This window comes from Aulonocara stuartgranti, assembly GCF_965226115.1.
Source record: "Aulonocara stuartgranti genome assembly, chromosome: 11".
In the NCBI taxonomy this organism is placed as follows: Eukaryota; Metazoa; Chordata; class Actinopteri; order Cichliformes; family Cichlidae; genus Aulonocara; species Aulonocara stuartgranti.
The window spans coordinates 18,032,497-18,056,511 of NC_138947.1; the positions used below are offsets into that span (position 1 = coordinate 18,032,497).

The following is a 24,015-nucleotide window of genomic DNA, read 5'->3' on the forward strand; positions in this document are numbered from 1 at the left end:
GATTTACTGCCAGCTGCAGTAAGAAACAGACACAACTGATATCTGGTTGCCACAACTTCTGAAAGTGTGGAAAACTGACTGAAATATGCATTTTATATTTTAAATTGAGTATTTGTCAAAATGGGGATCTCCCCTGCTCTCGGGCCTGAATCAGCCGAAGTGATTGAGAGCACAGACCGCCATCTCTCTATAGAGGGCACCCACAGACCCAGAATGTCTTGTTTGCTAGAGCTGTGTACATTTTGTATTTGAAAGAGCAGCAAGTCAATGAATCTCGATAATGCGAGAGCCGGGCCACATAACTCACGTTGATAGTCCTTACATTGTGCCAAGAGGCGATAAATCTGCTCTGTGAGACATGAATATGCAGTGGCAGTCAGTTTGGCTTGTTCTTGCTTGCATGCCCCGTAATGCACAGTTTATTCCTCTCCCCCATTTCAAGCAGAAAAATAAAACCAATGAGCCACAGCACTATCTCATCAACAGCTTTCATTAAGCATAAAAGAGTAGCGGTGTATTTTTAAAAACATACTTAATAGTTGCAAATCATTAATGTTAAAACAAAATATCAATTCATTTTTTTTCCCAGTATTGACTTGTCAGAAATCAAGCTTAAAAATATAATTTGATTCCCTTAATGTCAGATCCTAGTAAACGTTTCTAGGAAACGACACATCTATCCATGTAGCTATTCATTTTAAAGTAAAACATATATTTATATATGATTAATCAACTAAAAGCATGTTTAATTTAAACAGTTTTATTTTAATCCTGGAGAGCTTTAGCTTTAATCTTCTAAAACTTATAAGGTTAAGTTGCCTGTTTCAGTAAGGCATAACTCAACAAGTAAAATGTGTAATTTAAGCAGCAAATTCCATACATCTAGGCTGTCCAGGCTGTGGAGAATGAGACATAATAAGCACTCTGCTTATGTATATGCATGTGACCTGCAGTTTATGGTTGAGGCTCTGTTTGGGTTTTTTTTTTCTTCTTCTTTTAATGGCAGGCAGGCGTCAAACAGTTGGGGGATTAATGCACTCACGGACACTGACAGAACGTCTCCAATAACAACGATAAAAAAAGAAACCTGCTTTGTGAGTGGTCCAATCCTCACTTGGCACTTATTTCTTTCATGCTAATAATTTATCCTATTCACAGTGCTCTAGGCAGCTGGATGTTTTTTCTTCTTTTTACTTGGGGCAAAGAAGTATATTGCAATTTCTATCTAATTTCTATCTAAGTGTCTGAAAAAAGACAAGAAGCTCCAACAACAACAGATCGCAATAAGACAAACCCAAAAATACTGTATAATAAAAATGAGAAGATATTAAGAATACCATAATGTACGTGTACACAGCATTTGGGACAAGCAGTGAATCAAGTGATCATTCGGATCCCTCTCACCTCCATAAAACACTTCTTGGACATAGTTGACAACTATGCGTAAGGACGCGTGCCTCTAGTGGCACCGTGGAAGGAGGCTCGTCAGACGCACGCTGATGCACAGCTTTCAGCACTACCTTTCCATCCAGCACAAACTGGAAGATTTGTAAAATCAACACTGTTTAACGGGGGTCCCTTTGAGCAGATTGGACGTTCTTCGATAACCAGCCCTGTGCAATCACCGTGCGCAACTGGAGCGGAGCGTCACGGAGCTGCTTTCCTCCACTGTGTTCTGAACTGTTAGCGTTAATGGAATGAAAGACTGGAGTGACTAAACTCCAACAAGCATTTTATTTCGTGCCACTTAAGTGTATTGAAAATCTTCTGCGCTTTTTCTCTGTTTGGCTTTCGGACGGCAGAATCGTCCGAGACGACCCAAAGTTCCGCAGGCGCAGTTCTCCTCTTCAACAGAGGTGTTGGAGTCCGGCTCGGCTGTTGCCGTGGTACTTGCCAGCAGACAGATAGCATCGTCGGTAGGAGGGGATAAAGAGACTCCTGCAAGCTAATTGTTGCAGCCTGCGTTCGCAGGTGTTTCGCTGATCTGCTTGTGAGGGACTGGCGGCTTCATCCTGATCGGGTCGCTTTTAGACTTGTGAGAAACAGAAAAAAAGAAACCCCGGGAGAATGTTGCACCAAGTACAATGAGCGCTGATTTGTCGCAGACTCCAAAATCCATATATGCTCCGTCGAATTCAGTTTTGATGAGCAATTTTGACTCGTCTTTGGAATTTTAAAAAAGTGGATCCCGCGACTTTACAACCATGCGAAATACTTGGCTGTTCCCCCGGAGTGCGATTAGGGATTACTGGACATCGCTGATTGCATGTCTCTTTTGGATTCAGTACTCTTACGGGATGCCTCATGTTATTCGAATAGGTAAGTTGTCCACGGTTACATTTGCACACACACGTTTGTACTCTAACCCTGAAAGTTGATGCCTATTCAGTGCATTTCAGCGTTCCGCTTTCTCCGCGACAGCAAATAGTTTTTGTAGTAAATAAACAGTCGCTTTCATTTACCGCTCTCCACAGCCGGGTCGGATGTAAATATTAGATTTACTTATACGACGTGCAAATGGTAAGCAACAAGAGAGAAGTGCATTAAAGCGCACGCTGCCAGTAATATCGAGAAACACTCGGAAACCATGCAATGAAATATTGTGGGTTAGTGTGACCTCTATGCACCCTGCTTTGTCTGTTACATTTGCTACAGCCAGCATGTTGAGTCACCAGCTAAATAAGGCTCATTGCCATGCCTTCTGGAAGTAAGTTTTTAAAGACAGTCTGTCAAATTAAAGAACATAGTTATAAATCAGAAAAAACAAGCTCCATCCAAAAGTTTAATATCGTCTTATATAATATATTAAGGGGACAAGGATGTTCCCACAATATCAGTCAAATCACAGAGTAACACGCTTACTATATATAAACAGTAGCATTTTCAGGTAAATCTTGGTTACTTCATTTATCTACACCGACGGACCCTAAAAAAATGAAGCCAGGTGTCTGGTGGCTTTGTCTTTTTCTCATCACTCACAGTGGAACAATGTGCGAATTGTCATCCGGAGCTGGCAATGCGCTGAAACGTTTTGCGCGGCCAAGAGACAGAAACAGAATGAAGATCAATACGTTTTTTTGTCACAAGGCAAATCGTTTTTGACATTTGGCAGAGTGCAGTGCAGGACAATTACTCAAAATGGCACTGGTCCACATTAACATACCATTACAACAGCCCGAGTACAGGGAGTGAGAGCATCTTCCAGCTGTAAATGATGGGCGAAAGTGGAATAATGTTACAAACAGGGATAGCCCATGTGTTACACAGTAACAGCGGGTGAATTGCCTTAATAAACCAGTTGTCTCTTTCTATGACATATCTACAAATCATCAACATCCCACAGTGATTTTGTAATTCATAATTCCTGGCGAGCACTGTGGGTGGTCCCTGAAAAGCTACATTTAAAATAAAGTTATCAGACTCCAACATGAAGATGTATAGCAGCAGTTTATTGCACAATAACCTTGAGTGAACGCTGTTGACCTTCTGCATATTTAATGTGCTTTTTGAATTAAAGCCAAAGAAACACGATGCATACACTCAAGATGTGTGGAATAATGTTTACTGCTGAACATAATATGAAGATATCGGGCAGGCCTGTGTACCTGTGATTGACTACAGTGTTGTGAGGAGCCATGACTCCTGACATCACACTTTATGGACTTTGGTGATGTATTAGAAACTGCATAAATCCTCAGGCTCGCTTTCTTCTGCTCTAACCTGAAATTTTTTGGTTAAAGGGCATTTTTCCCTCTTATTTCTTTATCTATTTATTTATTTTTATCTTGACAGCAGCTCAATTGAAGACCCGAAATAGACTTGACAGCCTTTTATTTTTAAAAATGTCAAAGTGCTGACAAATTTACCCTGAAATGTGCTACAGTCCTACTATTGCTTTTTATAGAATCTATCATAGCTTCCAGTGGAGGATCAGTTTAGTTGCATGTTTTTTTTATGTTTCATAAGAGTAGAGACATACAGGAAATTGAGAATTTACCCGAATGCCAAAAATAGGGGAAGAAAAAAATCGAAAGGCTCATCTCTCTATAGGATCTTTTAAAACTGAATTTGTATGCATGATAGCTATGTGTGTATTCATGTAATTTGTTTACCTTACAGACAAATATTTGAAAGGTAAAGAAAAGAAAATATATCTCACCATATTTACATTGTGTAATTTTATTCATCATAGTAGCTGGAGTGTATGCAGCCTGCGTGTATTATTGTAAACATACCGCATTGTTCTCGGGGACAGAATGTTGGGTATTGTACAGAACAATTTATTTAGGAATGAGCGCTTTTTTAGAGCTGATGTGCAGCAGACCTGTTTTCCCTGTTTTTTCCTCTCTTTTTTTGCAATTTGATACTTGGTTTGGAAGTCTGTGCACGCACTCTGTGTCACAGCCACTCCACTAAAACCAACAGAGGGCTCTCTTATAGTCAGTGCAGGGTAGCTAATGTTGCTCCTCAACACTGGTTACCAACATAAGCGAACCAGTGAAATTCATCGAGGTGGGCGGTGGTATTTGAGCATGATACTCTCTGTCTGTGCTGTGTCTGCTCTTGGTTAGGTGGCCTGCAGTTCTCCAAGTACACCATCTGGGTAATGGTGGGCATCCAAGGTAGAGTTGTTGCCATTGATTTTAGTGCTTTTACAGTGCATTGCTCTAAGTTGAGGCCAGATGGTCGCTCCGTCTCATTCAGCAGCTTCTATTTGTTGGAGGGAATAAAAGACTACTCCTCCTGTATTTGTCCTCTTACATGCTGTGCTCCTCTTTAGTCTCCCTCTGCTTGCTTTTCATAATTCTTTTTCTCTTTCTGACGTGTTTTGCAATCTCTCATCTCATCTAGGGACCATTTCAGTTGATGATGCAATGTTTTTATAATAAAGACAAAAGTGCTCAAGGATGCGAGTGCAGTATTTTTTTCCGCCTCGCTCCAAAGATAATGTGCGTCCTTAGATAATTTGCATGTTTGCCAACATGGAAAAAGATGGTATACAAATGATTTTATTGGATATGGTAGCAGCTCTTTATGCCTTATTCTGTAGCCCGAGTGCGCGGCATTCTGTCTGCAATTTGCTAATGCTCTACACACACTGCTTTCTTCCCAAGACAGGGATCGCCAGATTTGAAAATGTGTTCAGATGAAAATATATTCATAGCGTTCTTGAATTATAATATATCTACCAGTGAAGCATACAGTAATGACAGATTAATATACGTTGTCTCTTTCATCTGCGGATTGATGAAACTAATTTATCATTTGTTGTCTCTTTTTTTCTCTCACTGAGATTATTCACTGCCTGACAGGGATTTATTGAATAATCAATTACTTTATCTACCTAATACTTAAAGCACTTAATCAGTGTCAGTTAATCAATCTCTTTCATGATTTCGTGTTGATTTCATTTCCTCGGCTCCACAACACCTGGTCACATGCATTTTTCACTTAGGTTTCCTAAAATGCTTTGGGCAGGCAAGACTCCAAATTTAATTATTGCCTGGGAAACAGCCCTGACATTAAAGCTCCGCAGCACTTGAAGCTGTATGCAATGTGACCACTCCGAAACTTGAGTGGGATAAATCGGGTTTGTGGTCACCACTTTTGGTTGAATTCTCCAAACACAGAGCCACTTCAATTTCTTGTCGTTATCCCTGCACCAGCAGCAGAGAGAGACTGAGAAGTTTTCATGTGATTAACTCTTCTAGCGAGCTATAGAGTGTGCAGTCTCCTCTCGCACGCTCCCTGAGATCCTTTTTCGCTTGGGGTCTGTGTAAATGTCTCATCTGAAATGACTCAGACATATTTCAAGAGAGCGCAGAAAACCGTAATGGCACTTTGCAATTCTACTTTTAACAAAGTCAAATCCAAAAGAAGGGCTTGTATCGAGAATTACCCAAAGGAGTGTTGCAGAGAATTAAAAAGTGTTTGGTAATGAAAAAGAACAATAAGGAGATATTGCATCAAAATATGTATCAAATTAAGATGGCCATCAGTTGCTGAGTGGGAATGAATATTTCATTTTCATCTAAATTTAATCCCTCCCTAGACGCAGAGAGAGGGAGGAAGCAGGGAATAAGTAGCCTGCTGGCGGAGACTTGGGGCTGGGAGTTGTTGTGGTGAATATGAACAAAGGCTTGTAGAGGTCACAGAAGAATTGGATACAGAGAGTAGCTTCTTTGATGTGTAATTCCATTATCTGTTAGTGAAAGCAGAGATTGAAATGGGAGGAATACAGCGGTTGTTTTACCTGCAGTAACACACACCCCTTCATCCGCTTGTATAAACATGGATGGATAAACGGACTGCAAAAGAAATAGCAGAGGCCTATTTTCAGTGTCTTACACTCTCGGGCATCTGTATCTTAGCTTACACACACGTGCGCGAACGCACGGACACACACCATATAAACCCATATTCTATCCACAACATTTTCTAAAACATATGTCTGGTCTCACTGGGGCTCTTGTACACAATCCAATTCCATTCTCTCTGTCAGCACACTCGTGGCTCATCATTAGCTTCAATCTCGCTGATGAGAAACGGCAGATGTTCGTTTTGTTGAGCAGAGTACCCGTTTCTGAACGTGCTGCCTTCTCTTCGCGTCTGTGATCCTGTTTCACCGCTTTAGAAGGAAACATGCTTCCACAAACAAACATGTGCTCCAAGCGTGCCGTAATCTCTCTCTTCTGACATGCAGAGCACGTTTTTAAGAGAAGTCATTGACGGCAGTAATCATGTATTAAACATACAGCACGAGTTCAAGTCAGAGAATATTTGGTAAATGGTATGTGTGTGTGATTTTATGTCAAAGACAAGGTGCAACGAATGCATAATGCTACGAAATGTGTTCACAGTGTGTATTCTGATCACATTAACAAGAGTGAACTGCAAAGGAAGTGCAGGTACTTAGCCCTATGTTCAGTCACACACAGTAATGATCATCCAATAATCCAAGCCACTAGGGGCTAATAGAGTGGATCTACCAAACAGTAAGATAATCCTGTGACACAGCAGGGCCCTATCTAGCCCCAGCTAGCTTAGCCTAGCTGCTGCTCACACACCAGATGGTGTTTTCATATCATACTACAAAGTGGGTGCTCCACAGTGAAAAGTCTGCTGCAAGCATATGCTTCTGCCTATTGAAATAAATAAGCCGGCGAGTTCCTTATGACTATAAATTTCCTCATTTTTATTCAAAATGTGTCGCAAACACTTAAATGTTATATGTGTGTTTGATGTTAACTTGCAGTTTAATGTTAAAAATCACTGGTTGTCATTTGTAATCTTTTATGGATAAAACATAGGGGTCAGTGCACCCGAATTACCAAAAAGCTAACAAATAAAAAAAAAGATTCTTATTTATCGCTGGATTATTTCTGGATTAAAATATTAGAATGATGTACTGTAAAATGTAAATTATACTTGAAGAAAAAAAAGCAAAAGGAAGAAAAAGATGTGCCGCTCGCCTACAGTTTAAGGGTATAACAAGCAAACGGTGACCTTGTATTCTTACACTGAATTATAAAGATTATTTGACGACCATATAAATATTCCTGTTAGTGTATAATATCAGGCTACTTCCCAGAATAATTTCCCATTAGGGAATAAATGACATCTCTTATAAATTTTACACAGCTTCTCAGGTTTGTTGTAGTTGAATAGTAGCTTTTCTCGATATGTAGCACCTAAGAATAGTCGGGAACCTCTGATGTCAGTGTCTTTCTTAGCTTACTGCTAAACTCTACTATCCATACCAGCATGGCAGTTGTGTTGGCAGGTGCGTTGCGTAACTGTTACGCTGAAACTTACACCTATCTAACCACTTTATTGCTGAAAGCAGCAACTTAATTAACCCTGTCGGCATGCACTTCACATTGGCTACATGGATTTAATGGTACTTCTTACTACACACTCGAGCTGATCATTTCCCGCAACGCTGCACCTACGTAGCACAGGGGTTAGACTGAGGCGTAGTGATACAAGAGCATCATTACAAGTCAGGTTTCTGCTGCTCTCATCAGCTAATGTAGGGATCTTGAACTGGTACTTTGAAGCACTCACCTTCAGGGGCTGCCCTGCCCCCCCCTGTTAATTTGGATGATAAACCTTTTTAAAAACTCATCACTGAACTCCGTGTCGAGGTGTCAATCAAAGAGAATAACTTGACTGATTTTTTTTTCTTCAATTTGCCTGATTTCGCCTGTGGGCTCCTCGGGGACTCAATGTCACTGTAGCACGATGTGTGCTTTTTGGACTTGACAGTGTTTTGAAATTCATGGCATGTCAATGTTGGCTATTTCCTTGTGAATGTTTCTGTACCAAGGCAATGAATTAAATTTCATGCTCTAGCCATTTGTCTTTATTATGTGCCCTTGTCCTTTCCATTTGACTCTTCAATCTCAGCCCTCCTCGGGGCTCTGCTGGAAAAAGTCGAATAACAACATCAAAACTGTTTGAGAAGAGACCTTGATCACAGGGCATTTCACTTTCAGGGTCATGCTGGTAATAAAACATAGTTAATTAGAATGATCTTGTTGGAGGTAATTCGGTGATTATTTTTTTTTATATTTCAGCACGGGGAGCAATTTGTCTTCACTGTTCCAGACAGACTGTATATGTTTGTAAGCCACGCACACGCCATAGGCACACAAAATACTGCAGGAGGCGGAGGAAAGGGAAAAAGAATGAGGGTGGCTACATAGATGAAGCTAGGGGACTCTTATTTAGCTGGTTAATTAGCTTGAACCTTTTGATCCCAATTTTAAAACTCACCACATTGCAATGCTGGCTTCTTTTGTGTGCTGCCCCAAGCCAGATAAAACGCAGCTTTATTCTTGTGCCTTTTTAACACCAAGGCTTTCACCAGAGCTGTATTAGCTTTGCTTTCCCTTCCTCCAAGAGCGTCATCCTTATCTGTTCCCAGACGCTCTGTGTAAAACCTGGTCACCTCTGACACCTCAGTTACATACAGTTATGCACACGTATTGCAATAACAAGACCTTTTCTTCCCGCAGCTTTAAAGCAATCAGAATTTGACAGTGGAGGTATCAGCCACATTGCACAGGTTTAAATCCTATTTGACTTGGGCTAAGGACAATGAATGGAGGGTGACACTGTTTCATTCTGCCCTTTTAATCAAGCTCTCATTGTTATAGGTGCACTGCAAATGTCAGGTCTTGGTTGTGTGATTCCCTCAAATTGCTGTTCCATGACTGTAGGGAGACGTGAGTGCACGAGCACATGTTTAGGAGGGGGAGAGAGTGAGAGAAAAAGAGGAAGTGTGAGTGTGTGCATGACAAGGGGATGTATAAGGGGAGCTGGCATAGAGTCCCTGGAGCGTAGGGGTAGAGCAGGAGTTACTAATCAACTGTGAGAGAGCAGGCTAGAGAAGACTCACCCTCTATTTCCCCCCAGAGAGAAAGTGAAGGAACAGATAAGACAAACCTCTTCAGGCCAAAAACACTACAAATGAATGGCTATCACCAAAAATATCTTCGGGGGGGGGGGGGCAGAAATCCTTTCCTTCACACTCTGCCTCACACATCTGTTTTCACCCCTTTCCTTTTCATCCCAGCAATAACAAATGCGAGGACTACCACTACAACTGCATAAGACTCAGGGGTTACCTCGCTAGCCCCTCTACTCATCCCTCCACTGATGGATAGCCAGGAGGTTGGAAGCCAATGTCGATTTAGTTAACACAGCCAATACCCAGAAGATTCCACACAGCACTCGCACTGCGTGCAGGCGAGACAATCTGGGATAGTCTGTCCTCCGTCTCAGCAAGTGTTTTACCGGCTGCCGATCTACTGTCCAGGTCGCCCCCGGAGAACAGTGTGGTTAACCGCAAAAATGTTCCCCTGTGACTCATCTGAAGACAGCTTGTCTGCATGTGACCAACCTCAGATATATGGAATGAGACAGAGATTATCATTGACAGGAAAGAGAATGAGAGACTGTGGGTGTTTTGAGGCTGGCAGGACGTTTTAGGAAAGCTATTAGTGATGCTTGTATGAATTGCAGCTTTTAATGTAAAGCCAAAAAAAACCCTAGCAACTATCTGTCCCTGAGGGGTTTTTTTTATACCCTTTTAGATGAGGTTTGAGAAGTACAGATGGCTGTCATAGTAACCACTTAGTTGGCGATCTAGATTGATTAGTGTAGATTATAGCTTGTGATTAAGCAGCAGGTTTTTTGTTCAAATCAATTCTCTATCACAGAGAGTTAATGAAGAATTAGGCTTCTGATTGTTCCTAAATCATGTTTTTCAGTTTCAAGTGCTTCTGTTTTTAGCCTCAAATATTGTTTTCCTCTCTTCAGTGTTGCTGTTGCACTGTCATTGCATCCGCAGTCAGTGTTATTTATATCAGGTTAAGAAGTTTGTTGATGTTTTTTGATGTTGATGTTGCAGCATCTTCTAACTACAGGACATTCCACTTTTTGCTTTAAGAAATTTCATCTGCTTTTGCCCCCCTAAACTTTCCTGCTTAGTGGTTACAGTGTTTAAGAAAATGCTGCTTAATATCCCATCCGAATCCTCAATGTCAGAGTTATGTTTTGACTCGTATAGAGAAATAAAACAGAATTAGTTCAGTGAAAGATTTCTAATTTCTGAATAAAATCAGACAAACTGCCAGCTATGTTCCTAATTGCTTTTCACCAAGACTGAATATAATACCATGGAATTTGCCTGCTCCAAAATAATCTGCAATCAGGAAGCATTATCTGGTTTGATGAAAAGGATCAATTGAAGTAATGCTGCAATAATCATATGCAAATTTAATGAGGCATCTGCAGTGTATTAGTCTGATTATTTTCACTGCTAAAGCAAACAATGCATGTCCTTCTTGCCTGCCATTTTAGTCAGAAATGGCATAAAAACATTAGCGCTGAATAAGATTAGCAGTTTTTAAAGCACAGTTACAATTTCTATTTACTATGTAAAATGTTGCATTTGCCTCTATGCGTTTGCTAAAAATGGCATCAATCCTCAATTAAATGTTGCTTGTAATTTTAGTCCATGGCATCTACATGTAAAAACTGGGACTTGGAGAAGAAAAAAAGAACAATTTACTTTAATAACATGTCTAGGGTTACAAATCTAAGCTTACAAATTTAAACTGTAACACTGTTTAGAAATGTCAATGTTACAAATGTCTTGTAAAGTCTATTCTAATATCACAAACCGTAGCGAAGTGGGAATGATGATGGCAATAAAGATATGCAACTATGATGAGGCTTTTATGTCTCTTGCCTTCCTTTTCTTTTAATTCCTGACAAATACGTATATAAATAATTTTTGTTTAAACAGCCAAACTGCGATTGCAGACATTTGCCTCTCCCATTTACACCAATATGTTTTTTCAGCTATATTGTTGCTAATAATTTTCAGAAGATTGACCACATTAAAAAAATAATTGGCTGCATGCTGGCATCAGAGATTTAATGTTCAGTTAATATCCTGCTCAGCCTCTGTCTGCACTGCTCACATATGGAGCGTATTGTCTGCCAGAGTGACAATTCTTTTAAATGTGGTCAGGTCCATTTAAATTAAATAAATCGATTTAAAATGTGCTAGTTCCTTCTTGTCAAATGTGCATATTCCGACATATATGAAAATTTGAGATTAGATGGAAAATTGTGTGTTATTTTCTATCGGGACCTGGTGCAGCACAATCCACAGGTTTATATTATCTACTAGTCTGTAACATAGCTTGAGCTCCTCATCAATATTCTAACTAAGCACAGTCAGAGGCGACAGGATGAGCGTGTGTGTGCGCCAATGATTTTTTGAGTGGTGGCTATTAGTGAAGGGAAGCCTCTCCAGCCACTGTTAATCTTGAAACAGGACAGGAGGAGCTATTACCTCCAATTATGTGGTGTGGTGAATTTTACAAGTGCGAGTCCCATCTAGCTGTACGACAGGGCTCCAGTTTTTTGTTTTAATTACACATACCATAGTTAAAGGGACCCCAGTCTTCCCCTTTTCTGGTCCTCTTTCTTGTCTTCTTCTTTCCCTCATCTTCTCGTCCTTATGAAAAGATTAAAATTACCACTTAAATCTTGTTCTTTTTAAGGTGGGTAAAATAAAGCTTATAAGTCGCATTCATCGCTTCACTTCTCTTTTTCACCAGACAAAAACTTTAACATATGCTCATTGTGGTAATTCCTTGCCAGAGTAAAATGAGAACTCCCTTCTCTCACCTTTTTGACCCGTACACCTTCTGTCTCCTTAGCACACTGTATTACAAGACTTGCATTTCAATTTGCAAGCCCAATCATCAGGATCTTATAAGCCTGCTGGTTGGAAAGCAATTGAGCCTCATTCAATCTGCTCCCTTCGTGTTTCCAATCCATTCATGATTTTTTAAAGATATTAAATGGCTTGAAAAAAATCTCTTGCAGAACCAAAAGTTTCTTGGTCTTTCGTTTCTTTTGTCTTTTTTCCTAACCGTTGATTGCACCCTCCAGCCACCTTTGCTTCCATCCAGTACTTCCCTGGTCATCTGTGCACCTTGATTTGAGAGTCGAAGGTTTGGGGTGGGGGTGGAACTAACATGGAAATAAGCTGGTGATTGCCTTCCTTCCAATGTGGTGATGGAGGGCTTGAGTGATCGTGCCCCTTGAGCCCCTCCTTGGTGGCTGATTAGCTGTGGAGCCCTGGAGATCCAGAGTGACACACTGGCTCATCAGACTCTACTCAGCTTGTCAGGGACCACCTTGATTACATGGTGCTTCATAATTGTTCCTCATTCGGCTTCAGTGTCCAGTGTGGTGCAAGCTCATCATCATATGAGAGAATGCACCATATGAAGCTTGACATTTCTTATTGCTGGTCAAAGAAGAAAAAGTTCAAAAAAATGCCATCCAGCCAGGACATATGTGTTGCTAACATACGACAATGTTCTTTAGGGCTTTGACTGCATTGTCTCAGAGTCCTGATCTCTCAGTTACAAAAGATAATCAATGGAAAATGAAAAGTCTATCCAGATGCCGGTAAAAATAAAGCATTGTTATTCTAATTGATGCAAGGTTGCACTACACTGCAATCGCAGAAGAGGTTTATGTGAAGGAGTGCTTGCTCCAGATACTGGTCCCTTTCTGCCAACACCAGCGATGGCAAATGGGCCTGGTGTAATGTCTTTTTTAGTAAGGCAATTGAAAAAGAAGAGAGTCATCATGGCATTTATAATCACTGAGTTGGTAGACATGATTGAAAGTTAAAGCAGTCAGAACTGAGAACTCGAAGGACTCTGACCCGGGTTATTGATTCATATGGCTTATGTGGGTGAACTGCCCGAGGTGTGAAACTCATCAAATCATAGACTGTATTAATTATTTTTATGTTCTGGCATTAGCCTCAGGTGACACTTGAATTCCTTAAAGTTGAGAGTTATGCCCACGCAACAGCAATCAAGCTGTAATTCCTTGGCCAAGTCTAGTATGAAGCATGTGCAGGGCATAGTTCACAATCCTGATGGCCTGAGGAAAAGAGCTTTTTCTTTGAGCGTAGAAGCAGATAGTCTGTCGCTGTGGTTTATAATCCTACTAGTTGCGGCTCTGTAGCGTCAAGAGTGTAGATGCAATGGTACACTCCACTTGGCTGAACAAACTACTTTCTCCATGATCTTAGGCAGAGCAGTTTGATTGATTTTGCTGGCATTCAGTAAGAAGTTGTTGACCTTGCATCACAGTGTTATGTCCCCCATCTCTTCCAGGCCTACCTAGAATTGTTGGTAATCCTGCCAATCAAAACTGTGTTAACTTGAGAATGGATTCTGAGCTGATCCTGCCGCAACATTTATCGGTGTACAAATATTGCAGCAAAAGAGCAAGTAGATAACTTTGGGGGCCACCTGTTTTAAGGCATTTGGAGGTGTTGTATATTTTCTGATAGTATTAGAAAAGGGTATATTTTAACCCAAACCATGATCTTCAAATACTTTCTGTACTCAACCCTAAGTACTTGTGCCTAATTGAGATAAAAAAAAATTGTAAAATGTCAATTAAATGTTGAAATTGTCCCAGTTAAGGCAGGAAGTCCAGTCTACTGGTGTAAAGGGGGGTGTTTTTGTGCTACAAGTGCTGCTATCTCACCCTCCTCGTAACAGACTTTTTTATCATTTTAAAGTGGAAGTTATGTTGTTTGATTAAATAACAAGATATGGTTCAGAAAAAAATAGCATGGTAATACTCAAAAGATCATTTGTTCAGAGGACTTATGGTTAACCCCAGGCCCATTAATGGGCTGTTGCATGCTTTGGTTGCTGAACCGAAAGATTAGACTTTACATATTCGTCTTAAGCTAAACATTGCATCCCATGCATCAGACAGCTCTGTTACTCTGGTTATGCTTTCAGCTCCCTCGGACCCTTGCTCTGCCTCTGGGGACAGACACAGCAGGACTGCTGTGTTCCCACATTGCGAGTTTTGATTCAGCAGATAGCTGGCATGACCTCCAGTCACTCAGCCCACTCAACCAAGATACATGAAATGACATATCTGTTGTTTTGGCTCCTGGAAGCTATTGTCCATGTTCAAGTCACAAATGGCAAATATGGAGTATGACTTGAAATGTGATAGATGGCTTCGTGTTTTGTAGAATAACTTGCTGACTATTTTTGATGTGTGCAATGGCATTTAAGACCATGCCACTTTATATCTTATTTCTGTGACCACATGCTTGTTCATGTCGAAACTCTTCCTTTACTCCCCAGTTGGCTTTTTGCAGCTGTCAATCTTTGGAAAAATTCACTTGCTAACATTTGCCAGTGTCCTTTCCTTGGTTTATTTCCTGTCATCATTTTTCCTATAGCAAAAGTAATTGCAGAGTCGTGCCTTACCACTGCAGTTGCTTTTTCTTGATCACCTGTGAACTTTTATCTTTGATGGTACATTTGCTTCATTCATCTATTATAATTTAGGTGATTTAAGCGGCTCTACATTTACTAGATGTGGAGTATAATACATCCTTTACTTATAGTGCCGCAGCTCCGAAATATGAAAAAAGGCCTCGGTATAAGGGTGATAGACTTCACAGTGCTTGAAGAGGCTTGTATTGAAAAGTAAAACCACCATGACACTCAGTGCAACCATTTACATAAGAAGCACAGCTGCAGCAGATGACTGAGTCCTAACATGATTGATTTGTTCAGTCAAAACATAAAAACCAGTCAAGGTGTTTGCCATCCACTAAAGACAGAATATCTGCTTCATCAGGTGTCCCTGAAGAACTCTGTAACCATGGTATAAATGATATGTGGGTTTATATCACTTTTTAAATGGATGTCTGTGTTTACATATTTCTGAGTGGTCACAGGAAAGATAATAAAGATACATTAAGTGATAGCATGACGTTTTTTCCCCCCAAACCGACTATGCAATTATTTTGATCATGTCACTGATGCATAGGAATCATTTTAACTGCTTTTTTCTGCATTTTGTTGTCCTTTTCATTTGATCTCTGCTCAGTTATTTTTACATAGGAGCACTTCACAACGTAACTCTTCTCAGGGCATGGTATATTGTATGATAAAGATAGAAACCTTTTGTGAAAAAACATTACATTACTTGTCAGTGCTATTTATTTAGCAGAGCAAGTGACCAAGCTAAGTGTTTCTCACTAGTGATTTTGATGAAAAAAAATATATATATATTTTTTAATCTGAAACATTTTAATGCTTGCTATAGAAATGCACCATTGCTCTATATGGTCTTCATTCTAGATTGTTCTGAGGGCATATTAAGGAGAAACGTATGTCTTACGTCCTACACATTTTGCATTGTCAACAAGATGGAATAAAGAGAAACATATAGACTAACTGGTCAAGGTCAGAGGTTTATACAGCGATATCTGTCAGCCAGAGCTATAATTTTGGTAACCAGGGAAATGTCAGGAAAGCTTGTTGCGTGTCTTCTGGTTGGAGCACATGTGAAGTACTGTACCATTCGTCACCTTACTTCACTGCTAATGAAAGATATTGGAGGTTATTGTTTTTCCTGTTCAGAAAATGTAACTTAAAGGTTAAACCATTATTTGGGAACTTTAGGCTAAGAATACACTGATTGGATTAAATTGTGGCAATAAAGGATTCCTGACTACATTACCTTTATATTATAACAGGTCATTCTTACAAAGTCAGTGGCGACTGAAGCTTGGAGAGATCCTATCTACTTGCAGGTCACACATTAAATAGTATTGTTTGTGCTTGGTACTGCATGTCAAAATGAATGTGCTAAATAAAAAAAACACAACAGGATTATATCAGATGTGAAGGTGCATTATTGCTATATTAGATTCTTTGGCCAATCTCTTTCCTCTTGGAGGTCATCAATGTGGAAATGATTTACTACTGCTCAGTGGTGGAAGTCCACCAAAGCTGATCAATGCATGAAAAATGGGGCCGATTATTTCTTTGCTTAGTATCAACATTTTATGTGCACATGTGCAATTCTCAGATCTACATTGTCAAGTAAGGTAAAATTAACTTGAACATGCCATCCTACAGTTTATACCAAAGAAAAATGTGCATGGCTCTCATTTCCATGACTAATCTACAAGTGAAGTCTGTGTGATAACATAATTAATGGTTCATGGAAATGTGGACTCTACTGTTAGTCAGTGGCAGACTCTTAAGTGCACGCTGTAACATGAGCAAGAAAAACACCGAGTAAGAAAGACATACTCTCTAAAAGAAAAGCAATGGACTGGAGAGTTGAGACAGTCTATTCATCTAGTACCAGCAGTGATGGAGTCTCCTCCTAAATCTGACTCAGTTATTTTACACTCATACTCGGGGTGCAGGCCACCCGAGACCAAGAGAAATGTAACAGCTGCCTTGCTGCTCTGTCTGGCATTCTTACAACCCTTTCTGTTAGAGCCCCTATGCATCTCTAGTCTACAGCCAGAGGGATAGTGCAGGTGGGTCCATCATTTCTCTGTGCACCAGTTTTCCCACTTCTCATTTGCACTACGCAAAATGGGTGTGACTCTGCAGCCCTCTACTTCCCTGGACAGACAGGATGTTGAAGAAAGACAGTTTTTCCAGTTTTTGCCTTCACCTCTTAATGCCACACTGCCGTTCCGTCAATATAACCAAGAGGGGCGATGGAGGAGGAAATAACCTCAGTCCTCAGGAAGGAAGCAAGGAATAATGACAGTCCTTCAGTTGATGGCACAGATGGGCTTTGTCTACAGTGTTTGCCACCGTGTAGCCAATTGCATTGCATTAAAGTTCAAATAAAAATGCTTTTTTTCATAGCACAGTGTACATCAGTAATAAAATAAAATTTCAACATTTAAATTTAATCTTATCTTGCAGCTCTACATGAAAGCATTGCCATTGGGCTAATTCGTTGAGGGCTAATTGATCACTGATTGAGGCTGATATCATTTAAATTAATTGATGTTAGTGTTTTTTAATCTCATGTTGTGCTTGAATTCTGTATATCTTGGTATCATTATGGAAATATATGTTTTCTTAAATACTGAAGGTAATGCCTCTTGAATGATACTTCATAAATGAGCACAGAGTGGCTGTTACTGCTTACATCACTCATTTGATGTGTTTTATATGTACTGAAAAAGGCAGCAGATCAATAAGGTTGCAGGAAGCTATGGAAAGAGTGATTGTTTTTCCATAACCTATATTTAAATGCATCAGACTATCTTACAGTTCTGATCAGACTAGTCGCTAAAAAAGTGAGAAATCTCTGCCATGGCGGATGCTTGATGTTTTTCAACCATTGTTGTGTAATCAGATTGCTTTATATGTATAAATACCTAGTGTTTTTAGCATCACAAAAATGATCTGAACTTCCATTGTTAAAGGGTGAAACGTTACCCCCAAGTCCACTGTCTATTCTCAGTGTATATCTTCTGTATTGGCTTAACAATATGTAATGTCTCTCAGCGCTGCACAGTTTCCTGGTTATGCGTCACAGCTGGAGACAGAGACACTCACCTCAGTTCAAAGTACGGTATGTAATTTTGTTGACAAGCTGTAGCTGGGTGCTGGGGAGTATGCTTGGGAAGACATTTTCTGTATTCCCTCTCGGAAAAATCTGTATCCTGACAGTTTTTCAGTGTTCTGTGCGAAGATCTTTTAAGTGGAGCATCTAGATATGGTTGAAAATGTAAGCTGTGTTAACGATAGAGCCAACATAATTAACTGCTTATGTACTTATGACCACTTACCACATGACGTTAACTTGTCCGCCAGTGTGGATGTGAGACAATCATGGTGACAAAGTAGGATCTAGTGAATAAGGCCCCAGTCACCCAGGCCTTGATACTGGTCTGCAACCACTGGCAACCGCTGGTCTTGAAGTAAAAATTAATATTTCCAACTGGTGGCAAGTGGTTGCTGGAGGTTGATGCAGCTCTGAGCCACAACTTTTACTTCGGTAGTAAACCTTCTCCACTTCCAATTTCTGTTGCACTTTCTCAAGTTTTACTATCAGAATCAGAATCAGAATCAGAATACTTTATTGATCCCTGGGGGAAATTATTTTTTGTTACAGTGCTCCATTTTAAACCAACATTAAGACAAGACAGACAATACGCTAACTAAGAATAGTACTATGCTAATGGTTAGCAGAGGTGTGGACTCGAGTCACATGACTTGGACTCGAGTCAGACTCGAGTCATTAATTTTATGACTTTAGACTTGACTTGAAAAAATGTTCTAAGACTTGTGACTTGACTTGGACTTTTACACCAATGACCTGGGACTTGAATTGGACTTGAACCGGTTTACTTGAAAAGACTTGATATTTCACCCCAAATATAAAATTTAACATACATATTATATAGAGATTGAAAATGTGACGTCATTCAGGGGTAAAACCGCAAAGGATTCTGGGAACTCGTGGCAAGAGGTACTAGCGCACGCAGGCTTTCAATTGAAATCACAGCGATAAAAAAGAAACACAAAAATGGCAAGAAGCTGTTGTATTATTAACTGCAATAGCCGGTCGCATGACAGCCACGGGAAGCCGACGGGTAAAGAGATTGGTTGTTATCGGATTACGTCGTTGAAGAGAAATTGTTCGAGCCATGTTTCCGAAGTAACAAAGAGGCGACGGGTGGCCTGGATTGCAGCCATTCAAAGATCAAATATAACGTCCCAGAACACTCCAGCTCACAGGTTAGTCTGCTCCAAGCATTCCCACAAAGGTCAGTCTTCTGTTGTAGTTAATGCGTCATTTTCATAACATAATTGGTGATATAGGTTACAAGCAAGTCTGGCGCTGAACAGAAATTGTCGCTCCTTTGTTTGTTGTGCATAAATAGTGAATTGTCCTGACACAATATTGCGTTTCGCTTCTGTTATTATGGTACATTGACAAAAACATATACTTTTATTCACAGGATAAAACAGGTTTTTTGTATCACTAATTGCCCAGTACGATTACAGCATACAGTATTATTGTCACTGCTACATTTCTGTAACGCGTACCAGAAATTATTTCCACTGCTAATTAATTACCGTTGAGCTTAAAGGTCCTATTAATAAACGGTTAATGATTGTGTATTTATGAAGACGATTTGTGAGACTGGTAAACTTATGATATGTACGATGGTCTTTCGTTCTACACGGTGCATTTCAAGGTCCTGCACCCATCCGTCGGTAAACTGTACCTGGGCTTGTTGCAGTGACCTGAAGTTACTACTTTGGCACGACACCGGTCCTACAACCGCATCCAAGAATAACATGCAGCTTATCTCAGAACTGTCGGTGAAAATTATCCTTGGAGCTAGGTTTAATTGAGCTGCATTTTAAAGAGGTGCAATTTCACAATTTGTGTATATTTTCCAAGTTCACTATTTTGTCATGTGTTGAGAAAAACACAGATTTAAAAATTACATGGTCTAATATTTACATTTAGCATAACTGCAACATTATTTTTTCATTTTTTTCTTTTTAAAGACTCGAAAGGACTTGAAATTCAAAATTTCAGACTTGTGACTTTACTCGGACTTTTACACCAGTGACTTGAGACTCGACTCTGACTTGCCTGACATTACTTGAGACTTGACTTGAGACTTGAGGATAAAGACTTGAGACTTACTTGAGACTTGCAAAACAATGACTTGGTCCCACCTCTGATGGTTAGTGAGTATCGCCACACAAACATGAAAAACTATAGGCAACCATGGCAATCCGCTAGCAACCAAAACATTTGGTCAACTGATTTCAACCAGCAACAACCAGTAACATCCAGGAACCACTGCCAGTCAGCTTGGGAATACATATTTTTCTCTAGCAATCCATGTTTGTATCATGTCCAATATAGTGGAGAACTCTTGAAATGTGCGCAAGACATCATGTAAAAAACCTCAAGAATGACATTAAAGTTGTAGCGTTAATGGGTACCCTGTTGAAGGTATCGAGTTGATAGAACCTCAATACCTTAAAAAAGATTAGTATTTGAGATAGTTGTATTTCAGCTTCAGAGATGGCCTTTTGTCATGTAAACAATGAGGTGTACTTGTGTTGAAAATCAGAAAAAATGCTATATATATTTCTTGTTCATGTTTTTTTCTGGACGTAGTGCATTATTCATCTTCGATGCTCCTTGGTTGCTCATTAGCTTTTGTAATGGTAAAATACTAGTGATCAAAACTGGTTGTTCATACGTCTGTGAAGGTTCTCAGTCATCCAGGTCATCGTAGTCTAAGGAGCTTGGAAAGAAAAGCGTCTGGACTTCTTTAAGTTGCTTGAAGACGTTTCACCTCTCATCCGAGAAGCTTCTTCAGTTCTAGGGTCAAATAGTGGAGAGTCCCAGATTTAAACCCCGTTGGAGTTTCCCCCCCAAAGGACCCCCTGATGATCCTCTACCTAATCACATGAGCCAAGGTGTGAAAACGGGTGTGGGTCACAATCAGCCAAGATTTCGGGTGAGCTCATTGTGAAATCTAGCCCCACCCTATCATGTGATTTCCTGAGGTCAGATGGCCCAGGGTGTGAGTGGGTGTTAAGGCGTCTGGGAAGGGATCTCAAAACTGGATTATAGATGGCAGACAGTTGGTGTCGTAAGTCACCGCCTCTGTTCAAAGATGGTCGCCATTTATGTCCACTGTGAGCGACCATCTTTGACCATCTGTGAGCGACCATCTTTGAACAGAGGCGGTGTCTTACAACACCAACTGAGAGAGGATCATCAGGGGGTCCTTTTGTCCCTCTTTGGGGGCATACTTCCACGGGGTTTAAATCTGGGACTCTCCACCATTTGACCCTAGAACTGAAGAAGCTTCTCGGATGAGAGGTGAAACGTCTTCAAGCAACTTAAAGAAGTCCAAACGCTTTTCTCTCCAAGCTCCTTAGACCGGTTGTTCATACATTCACCAGTTATTTCACAACTGCATTGTATTGATTTGCGATTCTACTACATGTACTGTAGGCAGGTTCAAACGTGCACAAGGAGAGGACCTTCACGAAAAGATCATCAAAATTAACCACCACTAACAAAATAGAAACACCATAGGACAATTCATTGTTCTAGAGATGTACTGCATTTTGTGCTTTGAAAAAATATTTGTCATACCACTGGTCCTTGCTTTTATCTGCTTGCTTTTATTTAATTCAGTTTCAGCTATAGTATGGTAGTTTTTTTTTAGGATTTTTTGAGTGAGAGATGGATGGATGTATTGGATGGAGTGAGATACAATATTCTTCTTGCTATATCAGGGACCTTGTGATTGCTAACCTGGCTACCCTCATCTTTGGGCCTTGTGAATGCTAAACAGCAAACACTGCCTGATGGTAATGACTTGCATTATGGCCTTGGTCCGTCAAAGGCAAAAGATCGATGTTGATGCACATATTATATTGCTCTACTTAGTGTTTTGCCAAACACATTTTAATTTCACAAACTCTCTGGAGTAACAATGGAATCAATAAGGTTTCCTGCTGGCACTGTGATTAAGTTCTCCACCGGCTTGGGATACAACACTCTTTAGGTCAGGGAGCCAATTGTTTTCTACACAGAATTTGGTTCAGGTGCAAAGTCAGTGCTATGGCTACTCGTTATTAAGTTGTTGTATTTCAGCATCTTTTAAAGCAAGTCCTACTTTTTAGCCCTTCGACCTTTTCCAGATTAGACAATGTTCACTTTGTTATTCTGTTCATATCTAACAGAGTGTAAACATTATAGGTTGAGCGTATGTTTTATTAGTGTAATTACACTCACTATTTGAGACTGCATGTCTCCACCTTCAATTAAATTTCTGCCAGTGTATCTGCAAATGTAATAAGTGCAAAGTTTGCTCAAGTAAAAGTGATACTACTCCCCTCTTTGCTTTTTCGTTAATTAACAAAAGATGTGCCTTACGTTCCCTCACATTACCTCAAGGATGTCATGGTCTTTGTTGAATTGAAAAAGCGTGTCTGTAAATTTGCTACCAAGTTGGCTGTCAGCATTGAACATAATGTTAATGTGAAGGGAAACTCAGGAAATTATGCTTAATTCAGTGCTGTGTTGCTATTAACTGTCCATCTATTTGTTCCATTCATTCCTATATTGTGCAGACTACTAACCACACACACACACGCACACGCACACACACACTCTGATAAGACCTTTGTTTTCCAGGCCACATTCTATCACATCAGGCAACGATGAATATGAGACAAGTCATCCATTATAAGAATTTGATTGGTTTTGTAGTGGCAAATATCATGGCACCATTTCATCCCCACACCATGGACATTCACATCCCTACAGCAACAGACACATATCCAGACACAGCGTTGCCCAGCCCATCCTTTTTCATAATTTTCTTGTCAAGCATAGCAGCCAGTGTAACGTGAGAAGGAATGCACCAAGTAAACAGCAGACAGAGTCTAGCTGTATCTCTGCAATGGAGCAATTACCTATCAGTGAGGGAATGCACATTGCTGCGCTCCAGAACTCTAGTTCAACAGAATCAAAAGGAATCTTCAAATAAGCTATTAAAATTTGATTACTAGTATTTTTGCAGTCTGGTTTAACCCAGACCATTTTTAGCCTTAATATTAATTCCCACTGTATCCTCAAAGCCTCTTTTATATACATAGATTTTAATGCATTGCCTGATGATATAGATATAATCCTCATGGTCATGACACAGTCATAAGTTTAGAAACTACAGTAGGCTAACTGATGCTGTCTTTTTGGTTGTCTGTATTTTGTGGGTTCCAGCTGAATGTTTCGAAGCTTGTCATTTTTACTCTTGTCTTTATTAAGGTGAGTGAGAATATAGCTCAAGATGGGGATGGCTGTCATGCAGAAGACTTAAGAGCAGAGCAAGCTGTGTGGCATAGTAAGAATCTGTGGCACAGGGAATCATATGGTTAGAGCATCATTAACACAAGGAACAAAATAAGCTCAAGAATTTGTCTAGCTACGGTGGTGGGTAATGGAAAAATCTGTCAAAGACAGATAGGAAATTCAGCAGGTAGTGCAGAACCAAAAGGAAGTATGGTCAAGGACACACAAGAGACACAAACAGACAAATAACAGGACAAAAAAGGGCTCCTTTGAACTATACTCCTCCCGGTTGATCAGATATTGGAGGGCATAGCCCTGGCAGCACGTAAACAGTATGTTTCTAACTGTATATGCAGACTAAGTAATAGATAGTGGAGGGATTTCCAGCATTGCATAATGTACTGAAAGACAAATGATTTAACTGGGGGTCATGGAAAGACTCGTGAATACAGATGGTTTAGGAAGCTGACGTTTGACATTTGAAGGACTAATGATCTTATTCGTGAAGAGTAAAACTGGCAAATCTAAGGAAGTGCTGCAGCTGTTTCTAGATAGAGGGTCTTGGACACACAGCTACTGATTTCTTTCTCGGTCTGTCTTAGCCTGCCCACTTTCATTAATATAATCCAGCAATATGACAGAGCTTGCATAAGCCATGCATTTAGGTCCTCCTGCGTCTCTCCTGCAGCTGGTTGTCTAGCTTGATAGCCAGCTAAACAACAGTCCAGAGACAGCTCTTTTATCATAATGCATGTA

At 40.1% G+C, this 24,015-nt stretch overlaps 1 protein-coding gene across 3 annotated transcripts in view; it reads left to right on the forward strand.

Annotated features, from left to right (window-relative positions):
• The first annotated feature begins 1,392 nt into the window (after positions 1 to 1,392).
• The window catches only part of grik3 (glutamate ionotropic receptor kainate type subunit 3), a 97,939-nt gene continuing 75,316 nt past the window's right edge, over positions 1,393 to 24,015 (forward strand). For all 3 annotated transcript variants that reach the window (XM_082551818.1, XM_082551819.1, XM_082551820.1), the window contains exon 1: positions 1,393 to 2,319. In XM_082551818.1, coding sequence (XP_082407944.1) covers positions 2,205 to 2,319 — 115 coding nt within the window. In that variant the 5' untranslated portion in view covers positions 1,393 to 2,204. The remainder of the gene's footprint in view (positions 2,320 to 24,015) is intronic.